The 26,654-nt window shown below is 35.1% G+C and overlaps 1 protein-coding gene across 2 annotated transcripts in view; it reads right to left on the bottom strand.

Annotated features, from left to right (window-relative positions):
- LOC128233429 (cyclin-dependent kinases regulatory subunit 1-like) overlaps positions 1-26,654 on the bottom strand; it is a 48,962-nt gene that overhangs the window by 20,991 nt on the left and 1,317 nt on the right. The window contains exon 1 of one of the 2 annotated variants that reach the window (XM_052947098.1): positions 5,729-5,757. The exons of the other annotated variant lie outside the window; for it this stretch is intronic. Coding sequence (XP_052803058.1) covers positions 5,729-5,747 — 19 coding nt within the window. The 5' untranslated portion in view covers positions 5,748-5,757. Of the gene's footprint in view, positions 1-5,728; positions 5,758-26,654 lie in introns of those variants that run through there. 2 annotated transcript variants of the gene reach the window in all.

The raw sequence follows: 26,654 nt of genomic DNA, 5'->3' as shown, positions 1-26,654 counted from the left end.
CTTTTTAAAATAACAATATGTTTGATATAAACGCCTAAGGGTCGCATTTATTTAAGACGTCGAACTGTAATGGTCACTATTCCATGTTTTCAAGACCAAGTTTTACCAAAGTTAGGTAAGCCATTTTTTAAGTGTTTCAAATAAATTTACTGGCAACAGTAATGCCAATTAATCTGTGTTACAAATATATTTATTAGGAATAGATTAAAACGGCATGAAATTTGTGTGACACTAACATATACCCTTGTGATACAAGGCAATTTTGATGACATTGTATACATTATTGCTACTGGTTGCATGTGTTTATATAGTAAAGACAAAACATGTATTGTTGTGCCAGGACGGTATCCACACATTAACGTCATAATAAATGCACTCAACACTCGAATTTTCAATTGTTATGTTTGGTGTAAACGGTACAGTGAAGGGCCAATATACACTGTAAAACTATACTGTCTATCTGTCCTTTGATTTATAAGCATACAACAGCATATTGACAAATCACGAGTGTCAAAAATAAATATGATTTTCCTCATCTTCCGTGACCCAGCAGACTTTCACTCTGAAATCCACTATGCCGTCCCTACAAGAGATGACAACAACCCCTAGCCCCTACTATATGAAGGACTTCTTGGCCAGCCTACCTGATGGGTACCAGAATGGGTTTGATTTGAGATAATGGGCCATTGTTCCAATAAGGAAGTAGAGGCCAGTGAAAACATCCCCAGCACGTATATCAATCACGTCATTGAAAACCTAGAGGCCAGGTTTACCGACAATGGCGTAATGACAAACTTGTGCTGAACCCAGAGAATCTACCATAAAATGCCACACACTTAGAAACTAAAGCTGGCTTGTTATACCGATAAAGCAATTTGCAACGATGTTTTACTTCAATCTATCTATCTATCTATCTATCTATCTATCTATCTATCTATCTATCTATCTATCTATCTATCTATCTATCTATCTATCTATCTATCTATCTATCTATCTATCTATCTATCTATCTATCTATCTATCTATCTATCTATCTATCTATCTATCTATCTATCTATCTATCTATCTATCTATCTATCTATCTATCTATCTATCTATCTATCTATCTATCTATCTATCTATCTATCTATCTATCTATCTATCTATCTATCTATCTATCTATCTATCTATCTATCTATCTATCTATCTATCTATCTATCTATCTATCTATCTATCTATCTATCTATCTATCTATCTATCTATCTACCTACCTACCTACCTACCTACCTACCTACCTACCTACCTACCTACCTACCTACCTACCTACCTACCTACCTACCTACCTACCTACCTACCTACCTACCTACCTACCTATCACTCCCTACTCCAGTGTTAAAAACTGTTGACTAACCCGTACATCAAGGTACGCTGTAGCGTCGAGTGGGTAGAGTTATATGACTTACCTGCTGACAGACCGGTATAATTATGATTTTTTACTCGTTTTTAAAAATAAATTTACATGACGGTATTGAACCATAAGTCAATGACGATGACAAAAGTTCATTTTACCAGTACGGCAACGTAATTGGCCAGGCAATTTTTATTATTTGCATGCTCATTAGATAATATTATAACTGTCTACAAAAAGACGTCAATTTAACCATTTTGCATGGTCATGTATAGGTATAAGAAAAAGCTTGTTAGTTAATACATTCATAGTTAAAATACCTTTTGTCATTTTTAGATGTAATTTGTCGTTTTGTGTAACATAACTACACTCTTTGTTGGTGATTTTTGTTCACATGTTTTTCGGAAATAAATAGTGTTTTACTGTTTATTCAGACAATTTTGTGCTTTAACTATTGATGTATCGTATCGACAAAACGTAGCGCGTATCGCCACCTCCATATTGGAATACGTATTGTATCGAAAAAAATCTGAGCAATATCCAGCTATAGACACATATGGAAACCAACAGGTCCACCAGCTTGGAAAGCACTTGGACGCCAGAACAATGTCAGTGAACACGGTCTTGGATTTAATGTTGTCTCACAGCTTACGGATTATTTACAACGCTCCGTCCGCTGGATGTTTTTTGACAATTTTTCACTGGTCTGCCACTCCTTCAGTCGACCTCAAGCGGAAGGGAGTTGTGAAAAACCGTGGAGATTTAAAGGTGATGCAGATGGGGGACTTCAACATGACAGGACAAGAAGTGGTGGCGGTACCTCTTCTGATTCATGTTGAACTGCAGTAGTGTGAATGCTTTTATAATATACAAGCAGACCTCTACAAGACGAACCAAGAAGTGGTACACACAAAAGGACTTTAGGGAGGAGCTTTTCAAGGAAATGATTGCTGGTTACCGGCAGTGGAAACGTAACACTATGGAGGGCACTCTAAATCAGTAACCAATGATGACCTTCGACAATCTAGTCAACCATTCGCATGAACGCCTGTAGGACAATCGAAGGATATGCAAGTTGCAATAAAAAAGAACTGTGGACTGTCACGAAACAGTCTATGGCTGTGTGACTTGAAATGTGCACCTGTGCAGAGACTGTTTTGTTGTACATCACACTCGCTTGGGACTTCAAGCAGCTTAGAATTTGTTTCTGTATATGTTGCTGTTTTTGTTTTGATATTGTTTATGACTGTATATAAATTTGCATTTTTGTTTTTATTTCTAGTTTATTTCATCATGTATATATTTCCTCGCTCATGTTTATTCACAGTTTTATTGCACAAAAATCATAAAATCACGTTCACAACTTATCTTGTGTTGTTGTCTTTTGTTAATATAATTCAGGAAATTATCCAATTTTGATTTGATATAAGGACTCGGATGACCTTGTGTTTAGAAAATGATTATTATTACCCGTCTTATACCCGAGAAATAATATCTTCTAACTTGAACTCTTTTTATCTAAATAATGTGTAACAAACACTATACTAAAATAATAATACCCGAGAAATAACATCTTCTAAATTAGCATTTATATTGAACTCTATTTATCAAAGCCCCCCCCCCCCCAAAAAAAAAAACACAAAAAAACCTGTGTTTCCGGTAACCCGACCGACCCCACTTTTTCCTTGCCGACCCTAATCTTTTTTTTAGACATAAAAGTTGCTTTGTATAAGTATTGTATGGTTTTAAAAATATACATCGCCATTTTCCCCCCAAATTTTTTTGTCACTGTCAACAAACATGGTGGCCGATCGCGGCGAATTTGACACGCGACCCAAAACATTTTTTTCTCATTTTTTTTGCCCGCTTCTTATGCCCCCTATTGTTTTATACCCGTATATACTCTGGCAGACTTTTCAGCAATACATGCCTTATAAACCAACTAAACGTGGAGTGAAAGTGTGGATGCTGCGTCACAGCAGAAGTGCCTATTTATGGAACTTTCACGTGTACCTAATTGGCTGCAAGGACAGGACACATCATGGCCACAGTCATGATGTGGTTATGAACTTAACACAGGAAGTGCAAAATACTAAACTACATATATATATTGACTATTTCTTTACAGGATTACCACTTGTTAGCAAACAGATTAGATGGTTATGGGACAGTGAATGGCATTGGATTCCCAAAGGTCTCAAGAAGCCAAGGGATGTTCGGCAGAGGGGGTAGTTCAAGATCCTCCAGAAGGATGCTTTGGTGTCAACAGTGAGGAAGGACAAACGCCTTGTTCACCACCTTTCCACCTTGAGCCAGCCTGCCAGGAAACGTGTTTAGGCAAGCACCTAGAGCTGAGATAGCCACATACTGTTAATGCATTTAATAAGTTTATCGGCAGAGTGGATCTACATGACCAGTTCCGAGCAAAATACAACATTGGATGTTGTGGCGATATATTTTTTGGTTCATCTTGAACTGTTGCATTGTCAACGCTGGACTTTGTATCAGGAAGCAGCTACAAGGCATAGGAAAAAGCGCCAGTTAACGAACCTTCAGAGGAGCTTCTGATGGACTTGATTGGTGGATTCTCTAAGAAGCACCATGCTGTTATTGATCAGTTGCAACCCCCTCGTATGGCTGATGGGAATCAGGCATTACATGTTTGCCTGGAGGAAAGGCCACTTGCAAATACCAGAGTCGTTTTTTTGAAGACAAGTAACATTCCTAGAGTTGTGTAGAGGGTCATAAACTGCAAGATGGCTTATCAGTTATTGGAAATTGCCCAGAATTCCAAGGTATCATATCTTACTGGGCGTCAGAATGAAATGGGTTAATTAAGAGCACCTTCAGATGTAATTCATTCTAAAGGTCATGTAGAAAATAATTACTTCATGGACACATGTGAAGTTATTGAATTTTTAGTAAATTCCAGGTTTGGTTTAGACAAGATTCCGCTCGACAGAAGATTTAAAAAAACAAAGACCAAAAAGTAAAAATATTCATTTGCCAGCGAATGTGGATGTTGGGATTGCGGGAATGGAAAAAGTCCAAAATCATACTACTTCAAGGACAGCAGTAAAGTTGTCAATGCTTTACAAGAGAGGGGAGATTTGTGTTCAAAAAAAAACCATGACTCATACATGTACTGTGTTTTAAACCCTAAGCCAGATCGAAGAAACACTGCAGTTATTCAGTATCCAGCAAATCAGGGACAAGAAAATCTAGCTTAAGAAGACATGACAGTAAATTTGCGAAATATGTTCAATCATATGACTAACTTAGTCTAAAATAATAGACGTCTTATACAGGTTTTGATAAATATTAAAATTGTTCTGAGTATTTTATGTTTGAAATAGATAATATAGGTTTAAAATATTATTTTATCAATTAAGTGCACAGCTCTTTTGCACATAACAAGCAAACGATAAGTATCACACATGCACACCCAAATACTTGCAGTGAGCACGAGTTTTCGACAGAATATAAAACAGAATACATTATTTATTTAGACATTTCGTCTTGGAAGCCATACTTTAATAACATATGGTGGATACAGTTATTCAAAATATGAAAACGCCAACATAATACCAAATTACGTGGGAATAAAATACGTTTTTAAGTGTTTAAAATCTAGAAAAAAATTGTAGATTGAATAGTTTAAAAATATCGTTCAATACATAATGATTTGGTCAAACCATCAGATTAAATTCACATAAAGTGGACAGTTTGAAAATTTATTTGTCAGATTCTTAGCTACTAACGGTTGAGATGTTCCATGCAACAACTGACAACTTTAAGAATAAGATGATCATTGACAGTTTCAAAAGTCCAGATCCATACCATTACGTGAGGGTCCTGGTTGCTACTGTGGCTTTTGGTATGGGCATATCAGTCCCAGAAATCATCTTTGTGGTACACTGGGGTGCCCCGTGAAATGCCATTTCATACTGGCAAGAGGTTGGAAAGGTCGGGAAGCTTTGTCAAAATGCCATAGCACTCATGAAAACGAAGACTTAAGAACATGTCTGCAAATATGTTAATGAAGATGTTTGTATCCGCATTATATCTGCATTGAGACTACTAGTAGATGGGATGGACGAAAAAATTCTTTTCTGTGATAAATGTTTTTGTGAAGCTTGAATGTGTTGCTCCGTTTGTCTGAAAGCGTGCACATGCGCTTTCTTGAGAAACTAAGACTGCTTTAGTGCTAAAATATTAACCAAGCAGTACTGGATACCTATGTTGCTCCAAATGGGGGTGGTCATTATTGTAGAGCTACACAAAGAAATATTCCGATTTTATATTGTTTTACATAAAAACATCGTATATTTGTTTTCCTACCAAATGAGGAGCAAGTCATCGGAATTTGATTCGCGAAAATATATTACATATATTCAAGTGGTGTTTCCGGTTCTAAAATAGGGGGTTGATGAAAACAAGTACTGCAAACTTATAACAGATAATGATACTTTGGCAGTACGTACAGAAATGCGTTTAGTCATGAATACTTTACCTTTGAACACTAATATTATTAAACTGACAAACGCGCGTTGTTTTCAAAACAATGTCCTCGTAATTATATCGCGTTGTGAAAAACGCACTAATAGGGTAATCCCTACCATTATTACTTATTTACTCTAGTAAAAAATGATTTTATGATTTATCTTGATACTAGACGAGGAGTTCTGATTGAGGTACAAGATGACAGAGATAATCAATAAATCTCCCCAAATTGCTAACCAGCATTCGACGACTGCACTGTTTCCGGCAGTTAATCTAGCATATGAACAATGATTTCTCCAGAACTTTGCGGGCGTCGGAAAGCGGATTTAGTCACTGTATCCAACAATGAACTATGTATGATCAAGTGCCGTAATATTAAAATCTGGTTTATAGGTCCGTTGTATTATTTAATTATTCAAGGTTTTTCCAAATGTATTGCAAAGCGTATTTTCAGTACATGTTATAAAAAACACATTTGAACATCGCAGTGATTAGCGAAGTCATTGTCGAGATTGGTTCTGTTCAATATGTTCAACGCGCATGTATGATTGAACTACGGACATTACGGACCTTAAATAGCTTGTGATTTAGTACATCTTGTCTCGTCGTAACCGGACGATGTTAGACGTGAAGCTGCAAAACTTTTGGCGACGCTTCAGTCCGAATATATGGTTTTTTTTTGTATCCGCAAAAGCATTTTGAGCCGACAGTAGACGGGATGGTCGAAAAAGACAACGCCGTGTGTTTCAAGCTTTGATAAATGTTTTTGTGAAGCGTGTATGTGTAGCTACAATAATGAGCGATCAGGGATACATTATTTTGACATTTGATGTGTATCCATGTAACGCTACAACTCGCTACATGGGCGAAAGAATATATAATAATATTATGCATCGATGTTGAATAATAATGATATAATTGTTACAAATGTACTTGACAGTGATCTTAACTATCCTTAGTTAATTTGATAAAAGACGCACATTCTTAATAAAATTGTGAATACATTTGCATTTTGAGTCTTTTTAAGGTAATAGTAGGATATAGACCGGAAAGAGCACTATATGACTTTGTATTTGTACTAGAGTATTGATATTTTCCAGATATTGCAAGGGCCGATGTTTCGATAATATTTGTCACACGGAGGCATTGATATGAAACCAGTGGAGGGACCTTTTACTGGATTCCAAATTCCAAAAAAGACCTAGGTTGTGGGCATGTGACGATATTTTTTATATAGATAACAATACAATGACGGAAATGCACAATCCTCTTTTGTAGTCACGTCATTATATCTTATAATATATACAGTTTTATGTTTTGTACTGTCTCTATGTATCATTCAAGTAATGACTGTGTTGTTGTTGTAGGTATATTGGGCGATTTTAATAGGCGAGTATCCAAAAACGTTATCCCCTCTTTTCTATGCTGTTTTCTTCAAAACCTGGAACCACCACATACTGTAGTGTGTTTCAGTCACGGAGACGCGAGCTATTGTACGGACTAGGTTATAGCGAGGCAGCGTTAAGGACAAGACACCATGTACTGCAACGGTGAATGAGAAGGGGTATCTATAATATAAGTGCTAATATAACAAAGAGTTCATGGACGACATATTCCTGATAGAGGATATTAGCCACGACGACCAGTGGCACCTGATGTTTACTACACGTGACCAACGTGTGCACGGCGCTGGTACTTGGATGGGACATGGGAAATAGCTCTTTCAGAAGTTATTTGGCGTTCATGAGTCCATGAGGTCCGGACAAAAAAGAGAGCTATTCGTACCGATGACAAGAAGGCGTAAAATATAGAGATATGAGTTCATTTTAAATCAAATAGGATAAATGGCGTCGACATCATCAATAACGATTTGTACACTACATAACTTGATTATATATGCAATTAAATGACTGATCATTCGAAACCAAACATATGTATGAGATGCATGGTGGAAGTTGGTACGCTTGGTGGTATGTGGTTATTAGTTTTAATAAATGCGTAATTAATTTATTACAATAACACTTCTGCAGTTAACAAGCTGCAAAACTTATGAACTTCTTTTGTCGACGTGGAAATAAACGCTTTAGCCTTTCTTAAGTCAATTGGGACGATGTTTCGATCCATTTAAAAATGCGCAACGGAGTTTAAAAATACATCATAATTATCACAAAACAAATATGAAATTGAAGTAATAAAACAACGCGTAATTATTACCTGTTATATACAGAAGCTATATATTAGATTATTTGTTTTAAAAATAGAAAATAAGCTCTCAGCTTTTCAGCGTTCCAAGCTTAATTATGTGTTTAGGTTTTTTCATAATTGAACTCGGAAGTAGGTTCTCGTCACAATCAGGGATCAGTATGAAATATTATCTGTCATGATTTATTGAAAAAAAAAACACCCAAGGATTGATATTTCAATTTTTACACGTTTATCGGGCAGTGGTTTAGACGCATATATACTAGTCGTATGTTACGAGGATGCATATGGTAATTAGCGTCTTGCAACAGAACAGAATATCGTATACAAACGGTCCTGCTTAAAGCCGATTACTTAGTTAACTTACTTAGATGCTCGTAATGAACTGCATCTATGGACAAGTAAATGACATGTGCATATTTCTTGAGAAAGTGTGAGAAAATGTATTAATGCAGTCGCTAGAATAAAATATATGAATAAATGCATACTTAGCACGTTTTGATAAATATATATCCTACTAGTCTTGCCCCTGATGCGTGTTACCCTACGACCCTACGATCTTTAAAAAACAATCCCGAAGAAAAATGACTTCCATCCGTACATATACTGTGGTCATTTGTTTTGAGCATTGGAAACAAACACAACCGGTATACCAAATACTACTTTAGAAATGATGCAGTATAAACAAGTAACATGCTCATAGCCAAGATCGACTTACATTTTAGAATCTTCATCGCTCACCATTACGGAAGCTCCACAAATGCCAGGTCAAAAGACCTGTTTTTACTTTACAGTATTGGAAGCCAATATAGTAACTTTTCGCTTGTCATTTGTGTATCAATTGCCTTGATTGGTGAATCAGTTTTATTTGACATATTCATAGGTTAACACATGGCCAATTAACACAACGTGTCAAGAGACCGGATATTGTTTCTCGTTGACTGACACACACAATTGTTTAATGTCATTTTGGTTGTGGACCAGTGCCACATAGTGTTATGCAACGTGGGCGTCAAAGTTGATGTACACCAAAATATAGTATTGGCATTACATTATATCAAAGCACAGACACACCTGTACACGTGTATATGAATTCCTGTCACATTTTCACTAATTAAAGTGACATTATTTAAATAGATTACAATGGTGGGTTTTCAAAATGCCTGTTGTTAATCACAACAATAGTATTTAATACCGTATTTATGTTATCTTTCAGCTTTCACCAAACAGTTTATATTTTTGCGCTTTCTACTTTCAAATACACGGTTACACTTGTATGAGTTGATTCACTTTTATATTGCACAATTTATACTATACAATATACTGGATAAATACTACTCAATCTAACTTCCGTTAAAACAACCACTCAAATTTAATTTTGTTCTATCAATTCGTTTTATATAAGCATTCTAGATTTTAATTGAAAAATAGGTCAATACTACTGACTAACAATCATTTATCTTTTTGTTCACATCTTATTGTTATGCTTCTCGTTAAATTTTACCTGTTTGCTCGTAAACTGTTTGTATGCTTAAAGTTGTTGTTGTTGTTGTTTGAACAGACCTATGTATCGTTGTTACTTATATTTTTTCAAGCAAAATAACAAATATTTCGTTTTTGTATTAAATGAGAAAACATTGATAATTAGTTTTCTGAATGTTCCACCATACAGGTATACATCAACGTACATACCATCTCGTGTTGCTGCTTTACGGGCGACTTGAAGCACGAGTTCCCAACGTTTTAGTAGAACGACACTTCCTACCAGATATATGTTTTATGTTTATGTTCAATTAACTGTAACGGTTTGTTTTAAGCTAGTTAGATTCTACTTAATTCAAAATATATTCCCTTTTTCATTGTTTACGTCACGAACTTATGTTTTTTTTGCTTTACAAATAACGAAATTAAACTAATGTTAAATTTAACGCCATATACACATGGCACGAGGATATCGCATTACTTAATAAAGAATTGTTATGGTGTCTTTTTATACTTAATTCCGTGTTTGAAGTATTTTGTCGGCATGTATAATTATCTGCCGTGAAATGAATTCTCTTTCATTATGCCGACGAGTAGTATGTGTCATCTCAAATGAGCGTTTAAATGTTCCCACCTTTTCATGTGTGAAAATAATATGGCGTCATACTTGTGAAGATTTTCACTTTTCAAAGAGTGTGAAAGCGAATTGTCGCAGACAGAACTGAGTCGTTGTCTTTCGTTGATTACAATTGTGCACATATTGTAGTCTAACAAAACACTTTTGAAAGTAAGCTGAGCAATAGCTAGGTTTTCTGAAATCATGAATCATAAAATGTTTAAGACAAATGCAGATCATTTTGCATAAATAAAAAACATTATATACTGGAAATATTTAAAGTAAATATATTTTGTTAACATGCTTACTTAAGTAAAATTTTAATTGTCCCGGCAAACGCACTGAGGCATATAACTTGTGTATACAAACCTTTACCGACCCTATTATTGAAAGAGGAGGTTTACTCCGTTAACTTTGCTGAATAGAATTCGTTTTCAATTTCAAACTAAAAATATATAGTATATATACTCCCAAGGAAATGCTATATCTACTGTATATATTAGTGTAGACAGAGAATTAACTATAATATGGAGTTATAATTTTCTCTTTGTTAATTTATAATTATGTTTTAAAATCCCAAATAATGTCTGTGATATCATTATAAACACATTTTAATATTAAATTTTAGACTGATAGATTCTGTAGTTTTTGTTTTATAGTTCTGTAGCCCAAAGAACACACGCAACGATCACAGAATGAACATACATTTTTTTAAACAACCGCATCTTTTAATTTATGTATAGAATGTCAAACATTTAAAAACACATCGTTGAATGTGACTGGCCATTGATGCTGTTGAATTCGGATCGAAGTTGTAACCTATATTGTACCAATATGGAACTCGTTTGTCCAGATATCCTATGTACAATGTGGAACTTATGTCACGTTTGTCCAGATTACATATTTACAAATGTGAAACTTGTATCATGTTTGTACAGATAACCTATGTACAATGTGAAACTTGTATCACGTTTTTCCTGATAACCTATGTACAATGTGAAACGTGTATCGCGTTTGTCCTGATAACCATGTACTTATTTAAACTTATATCATGTTTGTCCAGATTATCTATGTACCATTGTGGAACTTGTATCACGTTTGTCCAGATAATCTATGTGTCAATGTGAAATATATCACGTTTATCTAGATAACCATGTACTAATGTGAAACTTGTATCACGTTTGTCCAGATTACCTATGTACCAATGTGGAACTTGTATCACGTTTGTTCAGATTACCTATGCACCAATGTGAAACTTGTATCACGTTTGTCCAGATAACCTATGTACCAATGTTCAACTTTTTCACGTTTGTCCAGGTAACCATTGTACCAATGTGAAACTTATATCACGTTTGTCCAGGTAACCTATGTACAATGTGAAACCTATATCACGTTTGTCCAGGTAACCTATGTGTCTCGGCCAATCCCTGCTTAACACTATAACTATAACATTTTTTTATAGTTTTCGCGCATCCGGTATTGGTTGCTTGTCTTTTCAGTATTCGTTGTTCAGATGTAAATCTTATTTTCTTTTGCATCTGAAGGGTTTCAAAACTGATCTTTTTGTCTAAAACAAGTTTTTGTTTCTCCATTTCTACTATGATTTTAGCACCTTTAGTCATTTATGTTTTTGAAGTTTAAGCAAAGTGCTTAGATAAGTTTAGATAGGGTTAACTTTTTAAAATAACAATATGTTTGATATAAACGCCTAAGAGTCGCATTTATTTAAGACGTCGAACTGTAATGGTCACTATTCCATGTTTTCAAGACCAAGTTTTACCAAAGTTAGGTAAGCCATTTTTTAAGTGTTTCAAATAAATTTACTGGCAACAGTAATGACAATTAATCTGTGTTACAAATATATTTATTAGGAATAGATTAAAACGGCATGAAATTTGTGTGACACTAACATATACACTTGTGATACAAGGCAATTTTGATGACATTGTATAAATTATTGCTACTGGTTGCATGTGTTTATATAGTAAAGACAAAACATGTATTGTTGTGCCAGGACGGTAGCCACACATTAACGTCATAATAAATGCACTCAACACTCGAATTTTCAATTGTTATGTTTGGTTTAAACGGTACAGTGAAGGGCCAATATACACTGTAAAACTATACTGTCTATCTGTCCTTTGATTTATAAGCATACAACAGCATATTGACAAATCACGAGTGTCAAAAATAAATATGATTTTCCTCATCTTCCGTGAAGTCGAAATTTATTCATTTTATAGAATCACATCACTTTATAACAGACGCGCTGCATATAATGATGCACATTACAGACATTTTAACTAGAATCACTGATTCTATGTCGAAGGACGATTATGCTCTACTTACTGTTGGACACACGGACAATCCATGTTACTGCCGGAGTGGACTTCGTTATGGTACCGACAAAAAGAAACTGCTATAGCACCTTCCGGAAAAAATACGTTTTTTGTCTTTTTGTCTTTTTTTTTGGTTTTTTGACGACACGGCTCTATGGACTATGGGATTGAATTTCGTGACATATACCGAAAAAAAAAACAGGTAAATAACACTTTATATTAATGTGTGGAACATACATTAAAGATTCACTTTGACGGTCAAATAAGATTGGCCACAATTAATAATATAGTTTTAATATTTCAAAAAGGATGAATTTAAGTCAAAATCATATCTTATGAAGTAGACCGAGTTAATTTTGACAGAAATGAGCTTAAATGACAGTATTTCTATAGACTATAGTAGACCACAAGAAATCTTTAAGCATTCACCAATTATTTCATATTTTTGCGCTTTCTACAATTCGATACACGGTTTCAATCTTGTCGGTAATTGATATTTTCCATAAATGCTTTATAAAGTAAGCAGTTAAAGGTTTATTAGTGTTTTTTGTTAAACATGTGTATGTTTTAATTTTGAAGAAGAGTGTCTCTTGAATCGGATTGCATTTTAAAGAGCGGATGTTTTAAAGAGAATGACATCAGACGTTGATTCAGTTCGAACAGCTGAGGTTTGTCGCTGCTGATGTCCATGTGAAAGTAAACGCATTTCTCGAGTAATTCCTTGCAATGAGCCAGCCGAAAAACGAAGGCAACCAGCCTCGCAACAGTAAATGCAGTTGCTACGTGTACATGCAGTCCTTCAAAGTTACCCTACTCTGACGACCTTCTAAGGAAAGTCTGTCGAAAAACAAGCGATATTGTAAGACAAATTCACCACACAAAATAAAACAAGCTAGACCGGAGGGCTGATCCGTTCATGGTAAGGTTTAACAACACTCCTGAAAGAAAATCAACATGCTCTAAGCATCCACTGCATCGCACAGAGACTGGCCCTGGCTAGTGGACAGGCGGCAGACAAGGTGCAATACTTAGTCTAATACCAGGCCATGATCAAAACCATCTTCAAATATTACAACTATTCATCCAAACATCAGTTAAGGCTAAGAAAATTCAGGAAGTTTATGTCATGGTTGAAAGAAAAATCAAGCAGACAATTCATACAAGCTGACTTTCATTTGAAGGAGCTGTCGATACTGTCATTATCAACTGGCTTGCTGAATTTGTCAGCAACTACAAGTTCTGACCCAGCAGACCTTCACTCTGAAAGCCACTATGCCGTCCCTACAAGAGATGACAACAACCCCTGGCCCCTACTATATGAAGGACTTCTTGGCCAGCCTACCTGATGGGTACCAGAATGGGTTTGATTTGAGATAATGGCCCATTGTTCCAATAAGGAAGTAGAGGCCAGTGAAAACATCCCCAGCACGTATATCAATCACGTCATTGAAAACCTAGAGGCCAGGTTTACCGACAATGGCGTAATGACAAACTTTGCAGTGCTGAACCCAGAGAATCTACCATAAAATGCCACACACTTAGAAACTAAAGCTGGCTTGATATACCGATAAAGCAATTTGCAACGATGTTTTACTTCAAATTCGGTTCGGTAATCGTTATTGTTGCATATCGGTTCAAAGGGAAACAACTCCGTACATTTACTATTAGTACGAATATTCGAAAAATATAGCTCGACATAAGTTAAAACTGACTGTTTGCAATATCTATCTATCTATCTATCTATCTATCTATCTATCTATCTATCTATCTATCTATCTATCTATCTATCTATCTATCTATCTATCTATCTATCTATCTATCTATCTATCTATCTATCTATCTATCTATCTATCTATCTATCTATCTATCTATCTATCTATCTATCTATCTATCTATCTATCTATCTATCTATCTATCTATCTATCTATCTATCTATCTATCTATCTATCTATCTATCTATCTATCTATCTATCTATCTATCTATCTATCTATCTATCTATCTATCTATCTATCTATCTATCTATCTATCTATCTATCTATCTATCTATCTATCTATCTATCTATCTATCTATCTACCTAACACTCCCTACTCCAGTGTTAAAAACCGTTGACTAACCCGTACACCAAGGTACGCTGTAGCGTCGAGTGGGTAGAGTTATATGACTTACCTGCTGACAGACCGGTATAATTATGATTTTTTACTCGTTTTTAAAAATAAATTTACATGACGGCATTGAACCATAAGTCAATGACGAAGACAAAAGTTCATTTTACCAGTACGGCAACGTAATTGGCCAGGCAATTTTTATTATTTGCATGCTCATTAGATAATATTATAACTGTCTACAAAAAGACGTCAATTTAACCATTTTGCATGGTCATGTATAGGTATAAGAAAAGGCTTGTTAGTTAATACATTCATAGTTAAAATACCTTTTGTCATTTTTAGATGTAATTTGTCGTTTTGTGTAACATAATACACTCTTTGTTGGTGATTTTTGTTCACATGTTTTTCGGAAATTAATAGTGTTTTACTGTTTATTCAGACAATTTTGTGCTTTAACTATTGATGTATCGTATCGACAAAACGTAGCGCGTATCGCCACCTCCATATTGGAATACGTATTGTATCGAAAAAAATCTGAGCAATATCCAGCTATAGACACATATGGAAACCAACAGGTCCACCAGCTTGGAAAGCACTTGGACGCCAGAACAATGTCAGTGAACACGGTCTTGGATTTAATGTTGTCTCACGGCTTACGGATTATTTACAACGCTCCGTCCGCTGGATGTTTTTTGACAATTTTTTCACTGGTCTGCCACTCCTTCAGTCGACCTCAAGTGGAAGGGAGTTGTGAAAAACCGTGGAGATTTAAAGGTGATGCAGATGGGGGACTTCAACATGACAGGACAAGAAGTGGTGGCGGTACCTCTTCTGATTCATGTTGAACTGTAGTAGTGTGAATGCTTTTATAATATACAAGCATACCTCTACAAGACGAACCAAGAAGTGGTACACACACAAGGACTTTAGGGAGGAGCTTTTCAAGGAAATGATTGCTGGTTACCGGCAGTGGAAACGTAACACTATGGAGGGCACTCTAAATCAGTAACCAATGATGACCTTCGACAATCTAGTCAACCATTCGCATGAACGCCTGGAGGACAATCGAAGGATATGCAAGTTGCAATAAAAAAGAACTGTGGACCGTCACGAAACAGTCTATGGCTGTGTGACTTGCAATGTGCACCTGTGCAGAGACTGTTTTGTTGTACATCACACTCGCTTGGGACTTAAAGCAGCTTAAAATTTGTTTCTGTGAAAGGACATTTGTGTTATATATGTTTGCTGTTTTTGTTTTGATATTGTTTATGACTGTATATAAATTTGCATTTTTGTTTTTATTTCTAGTTTATTTCATCATGTATATATTTCCTCACTCATGTTTATTCACAGTTTTATTGCACCAAAATCATAAAATCACTTTCGCACCACATCACATCACTTGTGTTGTTGTCTTTTGTTTTCAGGAAATTATCCAATTTTGATTTGATATAAGGACTCGGATGACCTTGTGTTTAGAAAATGATTATTATTACCCGTCTTATACCACATAAATAATATCTTCTAACTTGAAATCTTTTTATCTAAATAATGTGTAACAAACACTATACTAAAATAATAATACCCGAGAAATAAGATCTTCTAAATTAGCATTTATATTGAACTCTATTTATCTAAATAATGTGTAACAATTACTCTTATAAAATAAAACTATTAAGATATTTAAGCCTTCAACAGAGGTATAACGATTTTCTTATAAAATTTTATAGAAACTCCTTCTTCAAACTACATTAGCATATGCAATAAAACAATTAAAAAAAATATCATTGGCACCATTAACTAGATGATTTTATTATCTTTGAAAAAAATATTGACATCAAAAAGATTAAGCCATAATTTACATTGGTAATAATGACCTAAAAGTCATAAGGGTCCATACATTAGCACTTGACCAATAACACAAGGGCCTATACAAATAAGGACTGCTTATCAGTAAGTTGGCTATTATTATTGATAAGCCATCCACTGGCTGTGGTATTGACTGGGAGGGCTTATCTGGTCACTAGGCTATCAGCTACAGGGTTAATTAAAACTAATGCTAAGAATTATACTGATGTGGAGATTGTGTTGGTGAGAGTGTTCTAGTATGATTCATGCTGATTTTATTTCAAAACAAAGAATTTCCTATTGGAATCCATTTTTAAAATTGCTGAAAATACAGCAATTCACACTATTTACATGAGTTTTCTTCCAGCAAAAGGGGCGACCCCTCCAGCACCCACCCCAGTAATTATTTGAGCTTTTAAATTTGGCTACTACTTATCATTCCTGATCCCTCAGTGCAATCCAGAAACAAATTTTAAATAATTTGCTTTGTTTTTATATAACATCTAACATATTTTGCTTTGTACAAGTATTCTATGGTTTTAAAAATATACATCGCCATTTTCCCGAAAAAAAATATTTTGTCACTGTCAACAAACATGGTGGCGGATTTTGACATGTGACCCAAAACAGATTTCTCAGATTTTTTTTGCCTGCTTCTTATGCCCCCTATTTTTCTACCCGCATCAACTCTGGCAGACTTTCCAGCAATACATGCCTAATAAACCAACTAAACGTGGAGTGAAAGTGTGGATGCTGTGTCACAGCAGAAGTGCCTATTTATGGAACTTTCACGTGTACCTAATTGGCTGCCAGGACAGGACACATCATGGCCACGGCCATGATGAGGTTATGAACACAGGAAGTGCAAAATACTTAACTACATATATATTGACTATTTATTTATAGGATTACCACTGTTAAAAAGCTTGTTAGCAAACAGTGTGATAGTTATGGGACAGTGAATAGCATTGGATTCCCACAAGATCTCAAGAAGCCAAGGGATGTTCGGCAGAGGGGGCAGTTCACCACCACCTCCACCTCTCCACATTGAGCCAGCCTGCCAGGAAACGTGTTTTAGGCAACCACCTAGAGCTGAGATAGCCACATACTGTTTATGCTTAATAAGTGTATAGGCGGAGTGGATCTACACGACCAGTTCCGAACAAAATACAACATTGGATGCTGTGGAAAAAAGTTGTGGCGATATATATTTTGGTTCATCTTGAACTGTTGCATTGTCAACGCAGGATTTTGTATAAGGAAACAGCTAAAATGCAAAGTTAAAAGTGCCAGTTAACGAACCTTCAAGGGAGCTTCTGACGGACTTGATTGGTGGATTCTCTAAGAAACACCATGCTGTTGTTGACCAGTTGCAACCCCCTGGTGTGGCTGATGGGAATCAGGCATTACATGTAAATGTCCGTTTGCCTGGAGGAAAGACCACTTGCAAATACCAGAGTCGTTTTTTGTAACATTCGTAGATTTGTGTAGAGGGTCACAAACTGCCAGATGGCTTATCAGTTATTGGAAAATGCCCAGAATTTCAAGGTATCATATCTAATTGGGCGTCAGAATGAACTGGGTTAATTAAGTACACCTTCAGGTGTAATTCATTCTAAATGTCAAGGTCATGTAGAAAATAATTCCTTCATGGACACATGTGAAGTAATTGAATTTTTAGTAAATTCCAAGTTTGGTTTAGACAAGATTACGCTCGATAGAAGATTTTATGTAATAAACAATGAAAAAAAACAAAGACCAACAAAAGTAGAAATATTCCTTTGCCAGTGAATGTGGATGTTGGGATTGCGGGAATGGAAAAAGTCCAAAATCATACTACTTCAAAGACAGTGGTAAAGTTGTCAATGCTTTACAAGAGAGGGGAGATTTGTATTCTAGAAAAAAAGCAATGACTCATACATGTACTGTGTTTTAAACCCTAAGCCAGATCTAAAACACTGTAGTTATTTAGTATCCAGCAAATCAGGGACAAGAAAATCTAGCTTAAAAAGACATGACAGTAAATTTGCGAAATACCGTCGATCATATGACTTACTTAGTCTAAAATAAATAATAGACGTGTTATACTGGATTCTTCTAATCCATAATGTCTAAACGTGTTTGTGTGAAAACCAGTTGGGTTTTGAGAAATATTGAAATTGTACTGAGTATTTTATGTTTGAAATAGATAATATAGGTTAAACATATTATTTCATCATAAGTGCACAGCTCTTTTGTACATAACAAGCATGAAATGCATTAAAACATTAAAGATTTATCTTTAAAAAAACACGAATTGACTGACTCAGACAGCTATTCTGCAAATTAGACTTGTATAAAATATGGCTCCCAACAATAAGTAATGTCACCCAATCTGTGTTTTTTGAACAGCACTTAACGAGTTTCGATAGTGTTGTTGTAATATGATTTTATATTACAGTTGAGAAACTCATAACTAGTATAAAATGGTTTAAACTTATCCCATGATAAGGCACTCAAACGAAATAACACGGTATAGTGTATACATTTCATTTGCATTAAAACAATATATATTGAAAGAAAACCATGCACACCCAAATACTTGCAGTGAGCACGAGTTTTTGACAGAATATAAACAGAATACATTATTTATTTAAACATTTCGTCTTGTAAGCCATACTATAATAACATATGGTTGATACAGGTATTCAAAATATGAACACGCCAACATAATATCAAATAACGTGGGAATAAACTACGTTTTTAAAAGTATTAAAAAATCTAGAAAAAAAAGTAGATTGAATAGTTTAAAAATATCGTTCAATATATGTTCATTTTGTCAAACCATCGGAACAAATTCACATAAAGTGGACCGGTCAGATTCTCAGCTACTTAAGGTTGAGATGTTCCATGCAACAACTGACAAATTTAAGAAAGAGATGATCATTGACAGTTATAAAAGTCCAGATTCATACGTTAGGGTCCTGGATGCTACTATGGCTTTTGGTATGGGTATGTCAGTCTCAGATATCAACTTTGTGGTACACTGGGGTGTCCTGCGAAATGACCTCTCATACTGGCAAGAGGTAGGAAAGGCCTGGATGCTTGGTCAAAATGCCATAGCTGTCCAAAGGTCACTCATGAAAACGCTGACTTAAGATGTCCGCAGATATGTTTGCGGAGATGTTTGTATCCGCAAAAGTATTTTGAGCCGACTAGTAGACTGGATGGACGAAAAAGGCATTCTAATGACAACGCCGTTTGTTTCAAGCTGTGATAAATGTTTTTGTGAAGATTGTATGTGTTGCTCCGTTTGTCTGAATGCGCGCACATGCGCAGGAAAGATTTGTTGAGAAACTAAGACTTTAGTGCTAAAATATTAACCTAGCAATACTGGATGCGTCTAAATGGGGAAGCTTATTATTGTAGCTACACAGAAATATTCCGATTTAGACTATCCACATGATTACACTGTTAATGAAGATTTCATATTTATTTTACATAAAAACATCGTATATTTGTTTTCCTACCAAATGAGGAGCAAGTCATCTGAATTTGATTCGCGAAAATATATTACATATATTCAAGTGGTGTTTCCGGCTCTAAAATGTGTCACGGACACTACGGACCATGGACATTACGGACCAGACACTACGGACCAGATTTAGGGACACTGTTTTTATTTATGTAATAGTTATATAAAACGGAATCGCGCACATTGAAAATATGTAATTCTTTTTCAGTGACGAGTACGACATGGACACGTCTGATTTTGATGTGACCCGGCCCGACCGTGAACTGCTCCAAGAAAATCATGAAACGTAAGTTGTTATTTGTTATTACTTAATCACGGACTTTGAAAATGTATTATCTACCGGAATAAATAACATTATAAATATCACCGCAGATCACTGCAAGACGAGACGGTGGTTGACTTGCCAGAGGACGCGCCAATCACTTACGAGATGGTCGAGGACGGTTCAGTTCGTGGCGGTCAGAAGCTGGGAAAGTTGCGTAAAGGAAAATAAATTTAACTTAAATAAAATATAAAATCACTGAAAGTTTTTCAATAATGCATAAACAGTGTAAGGTAAGTGTATATTCCAAAACTGAAATCAATTCGACGATTTTCCCCAAGCTTTCATTTGGTCATGTATGTTTGCCACCCGCGACATGTTTTAAGGTTTACATACGCAAAAATGGCTCATTCGAAGACAGAAGAATTGTCAGAGCAATCAATCTGCAAGAGTGCAGCTTTGACGGTATTAAAGTGGTATGTTTATCATAAAGCACTATGTCAGAAAGTAAGACAGTTAAATCTTAATTTGTTTAAAATAAATTTTAATATTTCAAAACAAATATTTCAAACTTGTAAATGTAAAACATATAAACAAAACTCTATATACGTAGGCGGTATCCACAAGAAATGAAGAAAATCACGTGTCACATCATTTTATGTGTTTATCGTAAACGAGGAAATGGGGCACAATATACAAATTCCTAGTCTTGAATCTGTCAAATGAATACCGATAAATTCCCAAATTGTCAACAATAAGAGGATGGGGAAGGAGTGACAGAGTATATATTTCAGTTATTTTAATTGTTTTTTTTTTCATTCTCGTTTGAATACAATCGAAAAACACGGTTTCTCGCTGAGATCTATCGATTTGTGAGTATTTTCTTACGCAATATTAAAATTTTGCATATCAAAATATCTGGATTTAGCAGTGCATTTTGTATTATTTCAAGGTTTTAGTAGCATTAGTGACTATTAATTGTTGGAATAACTTTTGTGACAGTTTTATATTAAGTGAATATTTGCGATGGGAAAGGCAAAGTCTCGCAAGGCGCAGTTTCCGTGTGGAAAATGTGAAAAGCAGCGTAACACTGGGTGTCTTTTTTGCGAGGTGAGTGAACCACTTTAAGACGTTCAAAATATCTTTGTTGTTATTATAAGTTAATTGAGATCCGAATTGAAAAGACCTCGGACACATCTACATGAATTTGTCTTTTTTTTCAATGATTTTATGTCATACATTAATGTTTATTAAAAAAACCCACATCAAGCATGGAAGTGGGCCTTTTTATCCGCATTTAAAAATATATGCAAATTTATACAGTTATATGTATAAACTGTTATGTATAAAGCTGTACCACTTTGGAAAAGTTATGTTAAAGCAATCTCTCAGACAGCTTTGATATCTTTTTTTAGAATCCGCTGATTTTAGCATTTATGCATTCAATGCAGTCCTATAAAATAACTCACAATATAACAGATCTCAATTGTTTGGAAAACTGCCGAAAATTTCATTTTTCTTTAAGTGTTAGTAACTTTAAGCCATAACAAATTCAATTTTCGAACGGTAATATGAAAATCTGCGATCCGATCTTTTGTCAGCAGTCTTGTATCATTTGTTTTAAGACGTTTACACAAAAATGGCTCATTCGAAGACAGAAGAATTGTCAGAACAATCAATCTGCGAGAGTGCAGCTTTGACGGTATTAAAGTTGTATGTTTATCATAAAACACTATGTCAGAAAGTAAGACAGTTAAAAAATTTGTTTAAAATAAATTTTAATATTTCATAACAAATATTTCAAACTTGTAAATGTAAAACATATAAACGAAACTCTATATACGTAGGCGGTATCCGCCCTAATCAATCCAACTGCTACCCTTTTTTTCAACTCAAGGCGGACCAATTATATAAACGTCGGATTTCATGGGTAACAAACACGCCTGATGACTTTAAATATTTATCAGAAGATTTAATGATTGTAGAATATGTGGGCAAATTTCCAGGAAAAGGATACCATGGAAAGGTGTTAACAGTTGCTAATAAGCAGCCATACATCCGATCAAAACCGGCATTAAAGGAAAGGCTAGAGCAATGGTCAAACATCAATTTGCAAAAAAACGTTCACGACGAGTTGAACCGAGGAACAGATGTTCATGAAATGCCAAGAAATCTAAAACAAATACAAAACTTGAAGTACAACCAAAGCAGAAAACATAAAACAGCTTGAGAAGATGTTTATCTAAAGAACCTGGCATATCACCTGATAAATATTGAAAGTAAAGTATATCAAGGTCATCCGTTTATCCGCTCAATAGTTCATTTGCACTCAGGACCATCAGTCATTTTATACACGGATGAACAAGATATAAAACATACAACTTAGGCTAACTTCACCTGACAACTGTCTTCAAGAACCTGTCAGTGGTCCGTACAGATACGGGAGAACCCCCAATCTTTCTTGGTGTATCATTTTTGCACGGGAAATCTTGTGGTTGGAAGCGATGATGAACAAGCCCTTATTAAAAGTATCCAGAGGTCATTTCCCGGAGCAACACATATACAATGTACTCGCCATCTGAAGAACAATGTAAAGGATTACTTGTGCCACAAAATTGGAGTAAGGGACAACGAAAAAAAACAAAATCATACAATCTCTATTCGGGGAAGATGGATTGGCTGACTCAGATTCTACTGTTATATTCGATCACCGATTTGAAACAGTCCATAACCTTGTAAGTGAACAAGCAGCTGGTTTTCTTCCTTATCTAAACGGCAGGATCGTCCCGCTTATCAAAAACCACGTTCATATTCCAAAGCGTGTCCGAAATATAGATTCAAATTGGACAAACAACAATACGGAGTCAATGAACAACCTTCTGAAGATAGGAACAAACCATAAAGTCGAAAATATGACAGATCTTATTGATATAATCTATCGTATTGTACAGTCAATGTACAAAGACGTAGAAAAATCAATCGTCAGTATGGGTAACTATAAACTAACTCAACCATACGAGCACCACAAAATGTCCGTTGATGCCTGGTGTCAGAAAACAGAACAAGGACGAAACGGGATACTGGCCAAATTTTACAGGATTACATAAACCATTACTTCGACCAACGTTCAATTGAGGGTTCCAGTTACACCCGGAGGTGGAAAGAAACCGCATAAGCGCAAGAGAATGGCAGCGGAAAGGGCTACGCCTAGAAAGTAGAAATGGTGTTTCCAACATGTTCACTTGGCCATGCACAAATAAGAACAACAAATAAAAACAACGAAAACAACAACAGAACACACACACACTTTTTGGGCCATGGTTAGAGCGCCTCCTCGTGGTGTGGCCTGGATGCAATGGGATAAGTATTAAATGTGATTTTATGATTTATTTTGATACTAGCCGAGAAGTTCCGATTGAGGTACAAGATGAAATAATCAATAAATCTCCCCAAATTACTAACCAGCATTTGAGGAAGCAATCGGCGACTGCATATGAACACATTCGGAACTCCTCGGCCATTTTTTTCAAAAACAACCTCGGATGTATATTCATATTAATATGTCCTTGTTATAATGACAGCAGAAGGAAATACATTAAAAATATTTTTTATGTAAGACCAAGCATGTACAAATTTATAGAACTGCTTCAAACGAAGTCAGACAAAAATGCTGTATTTAAATTATCCAAATATATATAAGAAGCTCCATTACACATAGTGATAAGTTTATATCAGCTCATCCTCATGTTTTATAATATGCATATTAATTTTTTCACGTATGACAATTATTCATATCTACATATAGACATTGCCTGTATCGAATCTGTATTATGTGACATGCTGAATTCATATGACTATGTACCTTGTTGGTATACGTCGAATAAAATTATGTTCTGTCCTTTTGTTACAACACACAATACATCTCCCAAACCCCAACCTCAATATCTATGGAAAAATTAGCGGTTGAGAAAGTTGGAACACACCTAGTTGTATAGGGTAATTAGCTTGTTGCAACTAAATCAAAACAGAATATCGTATACAAACGGTCCTGATTAAAGCCTTTTAACTACTTAGTGCATATTTCTTGAGAAAGTTTGTGTATGAATTCAATCGCTAGAATAAAATATATGCATAAATGTTTTGATTTATATATATATCCTGCCAGTCTTGCCCCTGACAGGTGCGTGTTACCCCGAAACGACCCTACGCACATCTCAAAAACCTGAATAATTACTTCCAACCGTACATATACTGTAGTCACATTATATACCAAATACTACTTTAGAAATGATGAAGTATAAACAAGTAACATAGCCAATATCGACTTACATTTCAAAAACTTCATCACCTAAGGGAAGCTCCAAACATGACAGGTCAATTAATTCCAGATCAATGTTTGTATACTTATTATACTTGGAGGCCAATATAGTATCTTTTCGCGTGTCATTTGTGAATCAATTGCATTGATTAGTGAATCAGTTTTATTTGACATATTCATAGGTAAACACATGGCCAATTAACACAACATGTCAAGAGACCGGATATTGTTTCTCGTTGACTGACACACGCGATTGTTTAGTGTCATTGTGGTTGTGTACCAGTGGCTGTCATGTGTTTTAACGCGCCATGCCACGAGGGCGTCAAAGTTGATGTACACCAAAGTATAGTATTGGCATTAAATTATATCAAAGCACAGACACACGTGTACACGTGTATATGAAATACCTGTCACATTTTCACTGATTAAAGTGACATAAGTTATATAGATTACAATGGTGGGTTTCGAGCTTAATTTCAGATAAATGCCTGTTGTTAATCATAACAAGATTGGGTTCATATCTGAAAAAGACGCCGAGATTTAGCACAATCATTAATATTGTTTTAAAATTCCAAGGAATTAATAAATGTCATGGTTCTTATGAAAGATACCGAGTTTAATTCGAACAAAATAGCATAAATACGGTATTTCTTACTTACTAGACCACAGTATTCTTTCAGCATTCACCAATCCGTTTATATTTTTTGCGCTTTCTACTTTCAAATACACAGTTACACTTGTATGAATTGATTCACTTTAATATTGCAGAATTTATACTATATAATAGAATGGATAAATACTACTCAATCTTCTGTAAAAAGAACCACTCGGACTGGTAAATGTTTCTTTAATCATTTGTTTTATATAAGCAATCTAGATTTTAATTGCAAAATAGGTCAATACTACTGACTAACAATCTTTTTGTTCACATTTTATTGTTATGCTTCTCGTTAAATTTTATCTGTTTGCGCGTAAACTGTTTGTATGCTAAACGTTGTTGTTGTTGTCATTTGAACAAACCTATGTATCGTTTTTTTTCAAGCAAAATATCAAATATTTCGTTTTTGTATTAAATGAGAAAACATTGATAATTAGTTTTCTGAATGTTCCACCATACAGGTATACATCAACGTACATACCATCTCGTGTTGCTGCTTTACGGGCGACTTGAAGCACGAGTTCCCAACGTTTTAGTAGAACGACACTTCCTACCAGATATATGTTTTATGTTTATGTTCAATTAATTGTAACGGTTTGTTTTAAGCTAATTAGATTCTACTTAATTCAAAATATATTCCCTTTTTCATTGTTTACGTCACGAACGTATGTTTTTTTTGCTTTACAAATAACGAAATTAAACTAATGTAAAGTTTAACGCCATATACACATGGCACGAGGATATCGCATTACTTGTTAAGAATTGTTATGGTGTCTTTTTTATACTTAATTCCGTGTTTGAAGTATGTTGTCGGCATGTAAATATACATCAATGTACATACCAACTCGTGTTGCTGCTTTACTGGCGACTTGAAGCACAAGTTCCCAACGTTTTAGTACGACACTTCCTACCAGATGTTTTATGTTTATATATTACGTTCCTGACAATTAATTGAAAAGGTTACTACTTAATTAAAAATGTATTCCCTTTTTCATTGTTTACGTCACGAACTTATGCTTTTTTGGCTTTACAAATAATGAAATTAAACTAATGTAAAGTTTAACGCTATATACACATGACACGAAGATATTGCATTACTCGATAAAGAATTGTTATGGTGTCTTTTTTATACTTTATTCCGTGTTTGAAGTATGTTGTCGGCATGAGTAATTATCTAGCGTGAAGTGAATTCTCTTTCATTATGCCGACGAGTAGTATGTGTCATCTCGAATGAGCGTTTAAATGTTCCCACCTTTTTATGTGTGAAAATAGTATGTCGTCGTACTTGTGAAGATTCTCACTTTTCACAGAGTGTGAAAGCGAATTGTCGCAGACAGAACTGAGTCGTTGTCTTTCGTTGATTACAATTGCGCACATATTGTAGTCTAACAAAACAATTTTGAAAGTAAGCTGGAAAT

This window comes from Mya arenaria, chromosome 5 (genome assembly GCF_026914265.1).
Source record: "Mya arenaria isolate MELC-2E11 chromosome 5, ASM2691426v1".
NCBI lineage: Eukaryota > Metazoa > Mollusca > Bivalvia > Myida > Myidae > Mya > Mya arenaria.
The sequence above is the reverse complement of the archived record's forward strand: the minus strand, read 5'-3'. Positions and strand labels throughout refer to the sequence as shown.